General features: G+C 43.6%; 1 protein-coding gene across 2 annotated transcripts in view; it reads left to right on the top strand.

Moving 5' to 3' along the window:
- The first annotated feature begins 566 nt into the window (after positions 1 to 566).
- The window catches only part of SEMA3C (semaphorin 3C), a 178,765-nt gene continuing 164,570 nt past the window's right edge, over positions 567 to 14,761 (top strand). The window contains exons 1-2 of one of the 2 annotated variants that reach the window (XM_040413119.1): positions 567 to 719; positions 3,544 to 3,681. In XM_040413119.1, the coding sequence (XP_040269053.1) occupies positions 3,579 to 3,681 (103 nt within the window). In that variant the 5' untranslated portion in view covers positions 567 to 719; positions 3,544 to 3,578. Of the gene's footprint in view, positions 725 to 3,543; positions 3,682 to 14,761 lie in introns of both variants that reach the window. The other variant, XM_040413112.1, reaches the window with a different exon arrangement.

The following is a 14,761-nucleotide window of genomic DNA, read 5'->3' as shown; positions in this document are numbered from 1 at the left end:
CCAGGCTGAAATATACTGTATCTGATGCAGGGCATCACCCTCTGTATGCTGGCAGAGTGCGATCAGTGGTCGGAATTCATTGAATTCTTTAAATCACACTTTTTTGTGCCACTTCTTTACCTATTTTGTGCCTGTCATTACTTTTATTACGTCCTCCAAATTCATGAGCAACACAAACACCACAGATGATGTGACTAACCTGATGATGTGAAGAACCTGGCCGAGTAAGAAGCCTTCAGCCTCGGTCCTCCTCCCCGGAGTCACAGGGATGGGTGTGGCTGACACTCTCCTCGGCAGTGTGCAGCACTGAGCGGCCAGAGGGAAGCGCGTCTCCTGCTCGCTGACTGACACAGCTCGACTACTCTCAGTGTGCCTCACCACTGCTGACTGACACAGCTCGACTACTCTCCATACTCTCCATGCACCGTGTGCCTCACCACTGCTGACTGACACAGCTCGACTACTCTCAGTGTGCCTCACCACTGCTGACTGACACAGCCCGGCTACTCTCAGTGTGCCTCACCACTGCTGACTGACACAGCCCGGCTACTCTCCATACTCTCCATACTCTCCATGCACCGAGTGCCTCACCACTGCTGACTGACTGGACACGTTGTAGGAGCCGGGACCACTGCTGACAGGCGAGAAGCCGGGATTTCCTCAGACCAGGGCTGGCGATGAGAAGGAGCCGTGCAGCCAGCGCCTGAGCTCCGTCCGCAGTTAGGTAAGTGACAGCTGGCGAGGAGCTGAACTTCTCCCGGGATAGGACCGTGTCAGGACACCTGCCCCTGGGTCCTCCCGGGCTAGTGCTGGGTGGACAGATGTCTTTTATCCGCCTTCTGTTACCCCGTCTGCAGCACATTGCTCCTCTCATTGCTGTGGGCTCTGCAAGGCGATGATATGCATATAGGACAGCAAGTGTGTGGGGTAAATAGCCATAATGACTGATCTACTTTATATTATAGGAATGATCTGGCATGGCATAGAGAGAGACACGCCAGCAGTTCTGGGGTTAAGCCGATGTAAAGTGACAGATTTGGGAATGGGTATTTCAGCATAGTGACCAGTGGTTGTATAGTGCCAGGGACTAGAAGTAGACTTTATGGGTTCCCTGCAGAGAATGGGCACGGTCCATACAGTCAGTCTAATAAGGCACGCTCTGGGGTAGAGGATCGGAAGCGATGCATACCTGAATTACATGGCTTCTGTACTTTCATCATGTAGTCATGGATTGCATTTACTCCATTTTGGGTGCTGGATTCTGTTTCTGCCACCTACTGTACCACCACTACTGGGCATTACATTGGGTGCACATGGCCCACCGTATGGACGTATATCTATCTATCTATATATACCGTGTATATATATATCTCCAGACACCTGTATCAATCAGACTGCACAATGGTGGTGTCACAGGTACCGAGAAAAGGATTCAAGTGATCTGTAAGAATGTAGAAGGGTATTCTGCATTGGCGGAGCAGGTTTAGAAAATGGGGCATACCAGGAGTCTGGGCCTAATCTGCTCCACATCGGCCTGGAAAGTGTTCCTGCATCAGTGAGATACAGCGGATAGACGGTGGGGGAAGACAGTCCACCTGTAGTCCATGCCTAGCTGATTCATCCCATGCACGGCTCTAGACCTGCACCAGATGTATCACCGGGGCGTAAATGTGGTGCACGGATAGACCCTTTTCTCCGACTCTATATCGACGTCTGGTCGCCTTACTGTGAAACAGTTTTTTATGTATAAATTTCGCCAATATTTTGTCTCAAAATGGTGCATCTTAGGCCTCATGCACACGACCAAATGTGTTTTGCGGTCCGCAAATTGCAGATCCACAAAAAAAAAAATAGATGACGTCCGTATGCCATCCGTTTTTTTTTTTTTTTTGTGGATCCATTGTAATAATGCCTATCCTTGTCCGCAAACTAGAAAAAAATCAGACATGCACAATTTTTTTTTGTGGGGCTACAGAACGGACATACTGATGCGGACAGCACATTTTTTGCGGACCCGTTGAAATAAATGGGTCAACATCCTATCACCAAAAAAAAAAAAAAACTTTCCTACAAAGCTCTTCCTATTTTCTGCTAAGCCACACCCCTTTTCTAGCATGTCGAAAAAAGTGTAAAAACCCTAGATGCGCCAAATTGTGCCATTTTTCGCCACTTTTTTAGACTGATTTTTAGAGCAGACATATTAGTAAGGCCAGTTTCTCTCCACCCTGGAGCAGCCTGCCGGAGATGTCTGGATCCTGCACTGTTGGGCGCTACCTGACACCCGTCGGCCCCATTCACTATGATCCCGGCAAACATGCTGAGAATTGTCCGGACGAAAACTTCTGTGTTCAGCGCGTTTCGTCCAGCCCGACTCTCGGTTATAGCGAATGGTCCACATTATAGTGAATTTATTATAGTGAAAAGGCCGGACAGCGATGCGGTAGCTTTGAGCATTTTTGCACTCCGCTAATATGGAGAGCCCCTTTAAACCTCGGCATATACGAGTAGAGGGTGGCTCAGCCTTCCGCCATGTGTTGCACTGCTGATAGCTGTCGGTTTGTTTGCTTTGCATTAGGCCTCTTTCACACTACAGTATGTCGATTTCAGTGTTTTGCGTTCCGTTTTTTAATGGATCAGTTTTTCAGTTTTTTTGTTTCCGTTGTGTTTCCGTTTCCGTTCCGTTTTTCCATATGGCATATACAGTATACAGTAATTACATAGATAAAATTGGGCTGGGCATAACATTTTCAATTGATGGTTCCGCAAAAAACGGAACGGAAACGGAAGACATACGGATGCATTTCCGTATGTGTTCCGTTTTTTTTTTTGCGGACCCATTGACTTTAATGGAGCCACGGAACGTGATTTGCGGCCAAATATCGGACATGTTCTATCTTTCAACGGAACGGAAAAACGGAAATACGGAAACGGAATGCATACGGAGTACATTCTGTTTTTTTTGCGGAGCCATTGAAAAGAATGGTTCCGTATACGGAACGCAAAAAACGGCCTGCAAAACGAAAAAAAACCCGGTAGTGTGAAAGAGGCCTTCCATTGTATTAGGGTTTGCCCTGCTGGAACACCAGGTGAATGGTAATACCGGGGCCTCCTAACCTGTTTGAAGAGAACTGATGTTTGCTTTGCTTTAGCTTATGGGTCTTATGGGTGATGAGACTTTAATGTGTCTGCTCTGTTTGAAGAGAGGTCCACGAGATGTTATCACAGCTGAGAAGATGTGGGAGAAGCTCATGCTGTTTATTCAGCTTAATGTTCCTCTCCGGGCAGCAGAAAGCCTGGTAGTCTATTAGTACCTATGGAGGCCTCCTGAGATAAGGCCTGCTGTGAGCTGACATTGTGGAATGTAGTCACAGGGAACATAGCCTTCACACTTCAAATTCTGGCTGGGGTCCGTGGTTCCCCCTCCGGCAGGTGGAGTTACTATTCACATGATGCATCTGTTCTATGTTTGCCGCCTTGAAATCTGTTAATACATTGGTTGACAAGAGCGAGCAGGTCTAATGATGTCCTATTCTCCTCATACAGGTTGGAATTATATATAGCAGTAACATCCAACCAGCATGGCATCTGTGGCACTCCAGGTTATGATTGGGTTAACTGCGTACATCAGTTGTATCTCAGGATCTTCACCTCCGCAGGCAAGAGTGACTTTGACATTCGATGGTAAGAACTATACGCTTTTATTCACGTCAGCCCCTGAGATGGAGAGCTGTACATTATGTATAAATCGCTGGGGGGGTGAAAGTGCACATATCAGTGCACCGCTGGCTTAGTCATTGTCTGGGCCGGCTTCCGTCATCTGCTACTGCTTGCTGGACTCCAGTCAAGGATACAACGGGCCCTATAGGTTTCATACTATGAGAGACATATGAGAACTTAGCGTGGACTTGGCAGCGTTTCGTCTTATTAAAACCAAACCTTTTCATCTGAATGAGCAAGAATTCCTTAAAGAAGAAATATGTCATAGAAAATAGCACAATGTGAAAGCCAGATGAATAGGGATATCGCTGTGAATGCAGGAGAGATGATATATGGATGGGAAGGCCTGTTCCAGTCATGGAGACTAGTGTAGAGAAAGCGGTTGTGTATTTCATATTGTAGATTCTCTCTCTTTCTTTCTCTCTCTCTTTTTTCTTTCTCCCTCTCTCTTTTTTTCTTTCTCTCTCTCTTTTTTCTTTCTTTCTTTCTTTCTTTCTTTCTTTCTTTCTTTCTTTCTTTCTTTCTTTCTTTCTTTCTTTCTTTCTTTCTTTCTTTCTTTCTTTCTTTCTTTCTTTCTTTCTCTCTTTCTTTCTTTCTCTCTTTCTTTCTTTCTTTCTCTTTTTTTCTCTTTCTCTTTTTTTCTCTTTCTCTCTCTCCATGTGACTGATATCTGTGCCCATCAATGCGGTTTTTCTCTTGTAAATGAATTACCCAACACGTGGTTGGGTTGAGACATTTTCGGGGCTTTCCATCTTCAGATAAAATGTATTGGATTAGCTGTGTCCTTCTGATTTTCCTCCTTGTCCTGTAAACAAAGGTGACTTGGTGAACACATCCACTCCCATGCATGATGGAGTCTATAGGAAAAATAGCTCAATCATCATGTAAACGTCTACAGATCTGATGGCACGATCCTTTTATGTAGCAATGTCTTCTGATGCTGCTGAGTCACTTGACCTTGTGGTTTAGTGTAAAATATTTGTGTGTAATCTGTTACCATTTACTACTATTGTGTGTAGATCCTCATGCGCCTGCCTGGTGAGGGATCCAAGCCAATGCTAGGTGGCTGCCAGAAAAGAGAATCTACCTGTTTCTGAGTTTGAGAATACAACCATGCACTGCAGGGGATTGATGTGTATATTTAAGGTGGCTCCAATGCAGAATAGGTGGCTGTTATATAGTGGCCCCTATGCACAGCTTGATAAGTGACAGTCATATAGACCCATATATTTATTCATGGACCACATACACAACAAGATAGATGGCTTCCATATAGGGCCATACATTTACTGTTGGACCGCATGCACAACAAAACAGGTGGCTTTTATACAGGACCAAATATTTAATGATGGACCTCATGTAATACCATATATACACTGATGGCCCCATGCGCAGCAGGATAGGTGGCTTTCATGTAGGATCATATTTTGAATAGTGGACCCCATGCTCAGCAAAATAGGTGCTTGGTCTAAATCCAGGCTGATTCTTTAAAGGGGTTATTTCATGATTGACGTGAAAAATTATTAATTTCAAGCTGCCAGTTCAGGGGGTATGTCCTTTCTCCATGAGTACGTCCTGTAATCGTCACAACTTCTCACAGTAGGTACAGCTGCTGGATAGAACTGAGCGTGTGTGTCCACCTCAGTGTGGTGGACAGAGAAATAAGGAAAAGAACAAAGAGCAGGTGGCGCTGTACAGATACATGTTATTGAATAGTTCAGTGGCTATACTACATTTCTAATTACATGCAGTTATAAATGTATTCATGTTTTGGTTTCTGAATTTGCTTTGTGACTGTGAAAGTGAAGCAGTCATCCATGTATAATATTTGAATTTGGGGAATATACTATCAGATTTAAAAGAATCCAATGTTCATTATTTTCAAATAAGCCACTGCAAAAAAATAATTTGCTTCCAGTAAATATGATGCTTTGTAATAAAGAAATTGGACCATTTAGGCCCCTTTCACACAAGTGATTTTTCCGCGCGGGTGCAATGCGTGACGTGAACAAATAGCACCCGCACTGAATCCTCACCCATTCATTTCAATGGGTATGTGTACATGGTTTTTTTTAACGCATCAGTTCTGCGTCGCGTGAAAAATGCAGCATGTTTTTTTATTCTGCGTTTTTCACGCAGCCCTGGTCCTATAGAAGTGAATGGGGCATCAGTGAAAAACGCATTGTATCCGGAAGCAGGTGCGGGTGCGATGCGTTTTCACTGATGGTTGCTTGCTAGGAGATGTTTGTAAACCTTCAGTTTTATATCACGTGTGTGAAAAACGCATCAAAACGCATTGCACTCGCATGGAAAAAACTGAACAACTGAACGCAATTGCAGACAAAACTGACTGAACTTGCTTGCAAAATGGTGCGAGTTTCACTGAACGCACCCTGAACGCATCCGGACCTAATCCGTCACGCTCGTGTGAAAGAGGCCTAAGGCCTCTTTCACACGGGCAAGTATTCCGCGCGGATGCGATGTGCGAGTTGAACGCATTGCACCCGCACTGAATCCTGGCCCATTCATTTCTATGGGGCTGTGAACACGAGCGGTGATTTTCACGTAACGCAGGCCCCATAGAAATGAATGGGGTTGCGTGAAAATCGCAAGCATCCGCAAGCAAGTTTTTTCACGCACGGTCGCTAGGAGACAATCGGGATGGGGACCCGATCATTATTATTTTCCCTTTATAACATGGTTATAAGGGAAAATAATAGCATTCTGAATACAGAATGCATAGTAAAATGGGGCTGGAGGGGTTAAAAATAAATAAAAAATAATTAAACTCACCTTAATCCACTTGCTCGCGCAGCCCAGCTTCTCTTCTGTCTTCTTTTTTGCTGTGTGCAGGAAAAGGACCTGTGGTGACGTCACTCCGGTCATCACATGGTCCGTCACATGATCTTTTACCATGGTGATGGGTCATGTGATGGACCATGTGATGACCGGAGTGACGTCACCACAGGTCCTTTTCCTGCACACAGCAAAAAAGAAGACAGAAGAGAAGCCGGGCTGCGCGAGCAAGTGGATTAAGGCGAGTTAAATTTTTCTTTATTTTTTTTTAACCCCTCCAGCCCTATTTTACTATGCATTCTTAATACAGAATGCTATTATAAGGGAAAATAATACAATCTACAGAACACCGATTCCAAGCCCGAACTTCTGTGAAGAAGTTCGGGTTTGGGTACCAAACATGCGCGATTTTTCTCACGCGAGTGCAAAACGCATTACAATGTTTTGCACTCGCCTGGAAAAATCGTGCATGTTCCCGCAACGCACCCGCACCTTCTCCCGTAACGCCCGTGTGAAAGGGGCCTAAGTGTTGTTTCTTTTCTGCCAATCAATTGTCATTGATATTTGAATACCTATATTTTCCATTCATCCATTTGCTACCTCCGTAGTCTCACATCTGCCGTAAAAACGTATTTTCAAAGTGAATGTGTTCTGCATGAAAATAAGCTGAGTGGTTTCCCTCTGGTGAATGCATTTATGAGCTGTAAAGTCTGCTACCACACGAGGTGAGGTGAGAATAGTAACGCTGATTATTAGCACTTGATTAATTTGGAGCATAGATCGCTGCACTGTAAAGCAATTAGATTATTGTGAAAGGAAAAACACACATGGGAAAAATGTAATCATTTTACGTTTGCTCCGTCATATTCAAACTGTGCCAATGTTGAAGGCGAATCACTGCTCCAGAAGTCATCTTAAAATCTACTTTCACACTAGCGGTTTTCTTTTCCGGCATAGAGTTCGGTCACAGGGGCTCAATACCGGAAAAGAACTGATCAGGTTTATCCTAATGCATTCTGAATGGAGAGAAATCCGCTCAGGATGCATTGGGATGTCTTCAGTTCAGTCTTTTTGACTGATCAGGCAAAAGATAAAACCGCAACATGCTACGGTTTTATCTCCGATGGAAAAAAAACTGAAGACTTGCCTGAATGCTGGATCCGGCATTTTTTTCTATAGGAATGTATTAGTGCCGGATCCGGCATTCAAAATACCGGAATGCTGGATCCGTCCTTCCTGCGCAGACCGAAAAAAAGGTGAAAAAAAATAAATACCGGATTTATTTTGCCGGATGACACCGGAAAGACGGATCCGGCATTTCAATGCATTTTTTTGACTAATCAGGCCTTTTAAAAACTGATCAGGATCCTAATCAGTCTTACTAATGCCATCAGTTGGCATACGTTTTGCCGGATCCGGCAGGCAGTTCCGGCGACGGAACTGCTTGCCGGATCGCTCTGCCGCAAGTGTGAAAGTAGCCATGCTTTTCTTTTTGTCTTCAGGTCCATCATGCGGATGGTATTGTAAGCACCTCCACGCTGCAGACAGTGTTTCCGAATCCCTAGTCACAGCGCCATTTCTAGAGATTTATCACCACTGAAAATATTGATGAAAGACTCCGCAAAACTATCTGTAAATTTCTGATAATTAGATTTAATCCTTACCATCAATTCCTATTCAAGGTTATTATGTTAAAGGGGTTATCTGAGATGATGATATTGATGACCTATCCTCAATACCAGATGGGCGGCTGTCCATCTTCAACACTCCAGTGACCACTTAGGCCTCTTCCTAGGCCATGTCAAGTCACGTTCATTGGTCACGTGGCCAAGGTACATCTCAGTCCCATTCATGTGAATGTGGCTGCGCTGCAAATACTAAGCAGAGGCACTATCCAATGGACAGCGCTGTGAGGAGGCCGCGGCACCCACCAGCTCAAACAGCTGATTGGCGGGGGTGCCGGGTGTCGTACCCCCCGATTTCGTATTGATGACCTATACTGAGAATGGACTGTCAATATCAAAATTGTAGAGAACTCCTTTGGGCTCAGAGATTGCCCTGTAGCAGGGGTCGGCAACCTTCGGCACTCCAGCTGCTGTGCAACTACAACTCCGAGCATGCACAGGTGCTCAGCTGTTCTTGTAACTTCCAGAAGTGAAAAGAGGATTCTGAGAGTTGTAGTTTCAGAACATCTGAAGTGCCAGGGGTTGCTGATCTCTGCCCTAGATGTCTTTTATGTGAGCTTGTCATAGGGAAATATACTGAGGACAGTTACTAATGTAATAACAATGGAGCGATCCTCAAAAAATCTCCATTGTATATTGTACACTGTGACAAACAATATAAAAAAATATTAAAAAGTATAATTGGTATTTATAATTTATATATATATATATATATATATATATATATATATATATATATATATATATTTATATTATACTCTTTCAGTAAAACAGGCAAGTAACTGAGCTGGGAGGTCCAAACAAGTGGAACTTGAGCTGCAAATTGGATTATGGGTTTGAACAATGCACTGGCTGTGACACTATTTAAGACCATTGAAGAGGAAATCCGGATACTACTTTACCAAATAAGAGAACAGAAGATAAAGGGCTTTCGGTTTGAAATTTGGAAGTGCAGGTTCTGTACGAATAGGCCTTGACTATTTCTTAAATCTTTTCCATCCGTTCAGCTCCAATTATATTGGCCGTAGAAATGCAACATTTCTAATAGGCATCAGCAGCCCTCATAAGTGATACATGCGCTCTATAGCAGTGAACAAGGGCTGGGGGAAAGGTCAGCCATATCTGGTACTGCTATTATGCTGAGTAAGTTGGGCATTACTAATTCAAGCAGGAACTGTCTTCCTTTCTTCTTGTTTCCAGGCTTTTTTGTGATCGGAGTTATCTTGGGGTCTATTCATCATTGTCATCTATGCATAAAATTGGTGCTTTGGTTTTCAAGGTTTCAGTTAAAGACACAGAGCGCCATTTTCTTGGTTAATTGCCTAAACTTTACGTTTTAAGTGCACATTTAAAAGGTTGCTGCATATTGTTCACTTATCCCGCTGTTCTGTAAATTTCCTCTTTTATAAGGAACCTTCACTAAAGAAAATGTCAGTCCCTGTCGTTACGTCTGATAAAAACACAAAAGAAAGAAAAAAACCTGTATCGGGCGCCAAATGCCTCAGAAGTAATAGGCCACTTGTAGTTAAATGGTTAAATATGGGGTAGATCTAATATGGATTTTAAAATCACAGCGTTGGTATAAACAAGCAGAGTTACCTTTTAAAAACAATTAATAGTGGATTAAAAACGCAGTGAGAATATAAATAAAAGTTTCAAGTAAAAACTTCACCCAGGAGGGGCAGGGTGGGATAAAGCACATAACACCCACTCTGCTTCCTCCTGCGCCTGGGTCGGAAATAACGGCAGTCACAAATGGAACATCTGGTTATTTTCCTTTTTTATTAGCACAGGGTAGGGGTAAGAGTAGGCTCAACGCGTTTCTGGGTCACTGGGATCCCCTTCATCAGGAGCATAAGTGCATCACACACATTAGCAGGTATTTATACAGTTCAAAAAAGCACCAAAAATGGGAGGGAGCGATGTTATTTCCGGTGTGCGTTCCAGAGTGGAACGCATTGTAGCCGGCATGGATTGGAGTTAGTTCCGGCGTGGAACGCATCAGAACATATCTCAGCTCATAGTCAGTTGGATGTGTGTGTCCCGGAGGGGAAGTGGTGTCACTTCCGGTCTGCGCTCCAGCATGGAACGTATTAAGACCGGCGTGGCTCAGGGTTAGTTCCAGTTTGCGTTCCAAGGTGGAACGCATCAGAAAACACTTCGGCTCAGAAACATAAGGGCTCGTTCTGGGATGATGTGGGTGAGTGTAGGGTTATCTTATGTGGTGCCTAGGGGCATTTGTACTGGCCAGGGCACATGAACTGGGGGTAACTAAACAAGAAGTGATATTAGTTCCGGTGTGCGTTCCAGCATGGAAAGCACCGCACCTTCTCACCTTTATGATACTCTGGGCTCATAGTCGAGAATTTTGGCTATATGTCTGTATATAGGGGGGGGGGTGCGATTCTTCTCATAAATAATATGACAAAAATCTGGAAAAATATCAAAATATCACAAAATACATATCGACCACGACCCTTCACCCGGAAGTGGCTTGCTGTCCTGACAACATAGTGATATGAAGAAAATCGAGAAAAAAGAATATCATTCTATATTCATAATGTTTTTTTAGATCAATAGGTAACACCTCCTTAGTATATGTGTGTATATATACGGTATATATGTAATATATACACACACACATATACGCACATATCAAGGAGGGTACTCTATAAATGGAAAAAATAAATAAAATGTGTGCATACTTTGGAGGACAAAAGAAGGAAAGTTGCATAGATTATACAAAGATTGTACAGAAATCATGAACACATAAAAGGTAATCTGTGTGTACCTATCTCGAAACACACGAACATATTCTTGTTCCTAAAAGAACATGTATGTATACATAAGGGGGTGTACCCTAAACATTTAGTCGCGTGGAGCTCAATAGAGGGTGGTAAAAATATCGCTAAAGGAGCACTAGAAAGTGAGATGCATTAAAAATACAAGAGGCATAAAAATGGTATAAAAGATAACATGTGGGATGGATAAAAAGGTATTTTAATAAAAGATATGTTTCATCGAGGTGATCGTGAATGAAAAGTGAACTGTAAAAATGTCTTGTTTTTACGTGAAATAGATGGATCTATGATGAGTGGTGCATATCGATGGTATGGAAATACATATAGCTTTTTTTTTTTTTACGTTACGTCTGATATCAGACAGTCTTAGTGATCTCTAACTACTTTTACCGCTCTGTGCCATGAATTGCCAAGGGAATGGAGATTTGTGTGTGTGGATTTATCTCATGAAAAGTAATGTATTCCGAAGGATATTGACACATTAAGTTGTGGTGGATGTGCGCAGAATAGTTGAACTTATAAATGCTGCGTGGTATGTTTGTATGCACAGTACACTTTCAATTAAATGAGAATTCTGCATTCAATGACATTAATTTCTCCAAGTCTTGTTGATCTTTCCCACATAAGTATAATTAAAGGAATTAGCGCTTGCATATTTTCGCATTACGAAATTTGATTAAATTCTTCTCGGCAGCGGGAGAATACACTTGACCTGTGGCCTTTCCTAAGCCTGGGTGTGTGAGCAGTATGTGGAATCAGCAACTGGATGGTGTCTAGGCCCACATCCCTCTCACTAGTATTTGCTTTCTATATTAGGTGCGTCATGGGTTTGGATGTGTGCCAGGGCATGCTGAATGTATGCCCATCTGTGTGGCCATAGGGCTATGTCAGCTTCAGTTCTTATCACATTGCATTAAATGGTTGCATCCAGGGTGTAATAGTTAAGAACTGTGTTTATGTGCCGAGCATATGAATGGAGTCCATGGATTACTGGCTGGTAATCTTTCACACCATGGCTAATGATAACTGTTAAAAGGTAAAGAGAACATCTGGTTAAAAGGCTTGTCACTTCAGCAACCGGCACCTATTATGTAGAGAAGGTTAATACAAGGCACTTACTAATGTATTGTGATTGTCCATATTGTCTCCTTTGCTGGCTAGATTCATTTTTCCATCACATTATACACTGCTCATATCTAGGGGTTATGGCCACTGCTGCAGCTGAGATACGAGGAGGCTGAGACAGGATGGGATCTGCTGCACATGCGTGCCTATGTGCGCTCCCCCAATCCTGGTGCCAGTGGCGTAACTAGAGGTCTATGGGCCCCAGGGCAAACTTTGGATTGGGGCCCCCCATTAAACCGCAACCCCATTACCCCGCCACTCGCTCTGTATATATATCATTTGGCCCCGACCCAGACTATATATATTTCATTTGGCCCCCACCCAGACTATATATATTTCATTTGGCCCCCATCCAGACTATATATATTTTATTTTGACCCCTGTATATAATTAAATGATTGTCTGCCCCTGCCCCCCTCTCACTCTGTATAGATTATATTTTTTTGTGGCCCCCTCTTATATGGCTGGTGCAGGCCCCCCTTTCTAAATCCAATTCATAGGGCCACTGCCAGGTGCCCCCAGTATGGCACAGCCTCTTCCAGGCTCCCACCCTCTCTGTATAGAGTTTATTTTCTTTTTGTGTCCCCCCCCGCCCCCGACCCTTTCTAAATTCAATTCATAGTGCCGGGTGCCCCCAGTATGGTGCACAGAATGTGCACACCTGAAAAAATAATAAAAAGATACTTTCCTCTGCTCTATGTTCGGTCACCCCGTCTCACTGGCAGCATCAACACGTCTTCCCGCTAGACCCATGACCTCCAGCACCGGGTCTCACCAACATTAAGCAGTAAGTGCCTGCTGCAGAAAGTGTGTATGTATGGGGATGTGCGCAGCCGCACTAGGCACTTACTTTTTAAATAGACAAAGCAAAGCGGATGGGGACTGTGCTGCCTAAAAGCACTCTGCGACCGCGATCGTTACGCCCCTGCCTGGTGCTTTTTGCTGTAGTGTGAGAGCACAACCACCACTGCTGGATTGTAGGGTGGTCATAACCATGAAAACAAGCAGTGTACTGTATAATGTCATGGAAAAATGAATCAAACCAGCAAAAGAGGCAATATGGACAGTCACAATACATTAGTAAGTGGCTTGTGTTAATTTTGTCTACATGATCAATGCCATTTGCTGAAGTGAGACAACCCCTTTAAGGGTCAGGACTGTAAGGCTGATATGCAGGGGTGTAGCTAAAGGCTCATGGGCCCTGGTGCAAGGGTTCAGCTTGGGCCCCCATTTCCTCAGTGCTTTATGGCTAGAGGCAGGGAAGCACATAGCCTTCATGCTGCTCGAGGCAAAAATTTAAACAGCAAGCTCCCACATTTTTTAACTAACCCCTTCCCTCCAACCAGAGTGGAACTTGACCAGCATGCACCTTCTATAATACCAGTTTCTTCTTATGCAGCACAAGGGTCTTTGGGCCCCTCAGGCTCCTGGGCTCGGTAGCGACTGCTACCTCTGCACCCCCTATAGCTACACCCCTGGTGATATGTAGATAAGTGGGGTAGATTATAGGAAGGAAACCTCGGGCCTCCACCACCTTGGGAATCCTAGGCTCCCTTGCCCATGATAGCTGATGCTAACCATTTGTTGATCCTTATGAGCCAACAAGAAATGAAGAGATGGCAGCGCATTTGTTTGGGTCCCAAGTTTATGCAGTCTCCATAACTCCATTGCATAGACTTCAGAGGAGAGGGCTATGTGCATGTGTGGCACCTCTTCTATACTGTATATAGAAACCTAGAATGTGTCGGCAGGTAAGAACCATTTGGCCCATCTAGTCTGCCCAATATACTGAATACTATGAATAGCCCATGGCCCTATCTTATATGAAGGATGGCCTTATGCCTATCCCATGCATGCTTAAACTCCTTCACTGTATTTGCAGCTACCACTTCTGCAGGAAGGCTATTCCATGCATCCACTACTCTCTCAGTAAAGTAATACTTCCTGATATTACTTTTAAACCTTTGCCCCTTTAATTTAAAACTATGTCGTCTTGTAGCAGTTTTTTTTCTTTTAAATATTCTCTCCTCTTTTACCTTGTTGTTTCTATCATATCCCCTCTGTCTCGTCTTTCTTCCAAGCTATACATGTTAAGGTCCTTTAATCTTTCCTGGTAAGTTTTATCCTGCAATCCATGTACCAGTTTAGTAGCTCTTCTCTGAACTCTCTCCAAAGTATCAATATCCTTCTGGAGATATGGTCTCCAGTACTGAGCACAATACTCCAAATGAGGTCTCACTAGTGCTCTGTAGAGCGGCATGAGCACCTTCCTCTTTCTACTAGTAATGCCTCTCCCTATACACCCAAGCATTCTGCTAGCATTTCCTGCTGCTCTATGACATTGTCTGCCTACCTTTAAGTCTTCTGAAATAATGACCCCTACATCCCTTTCCTCAGATACTGAGGTTAGGACTGTATCACTGATTTTATATTCTGCTCTTGGGTTTTTACGCCCCAGGTGCATTATCTTGCACTTATCAACATTAAATTTTAGTTGCCAGATTTTTGACCATTTCTCTAGTTTTCCTAAATCCTTTTCCATTTGGCGTTTCCCTTCAGGAACATCAACCCTGTTACAAATCTTTGTGTCATCAGCAAAAAGACACACCTTACCATCGAGGCCTTCTGCAATTTCGC

Source organism: Bufo bufo, chromosome 1 (assembly GCF_905171765.1).
Source record: "Bufo bufo chromosome 1, aBufBuf1.1, whole genome shotgun sequence".
Classification (NCBI taxonomy): domain Eukaryota; kingdom Metazoa; phylum Chordata; class Amphibia; order Anura; family Bufonidae; genus Bufo; species Bufo bufo.
Note: the sequence above shows the minus strand (reverse complement) of the source record. Positions and strands in the feature narration are given on the sequence as shown.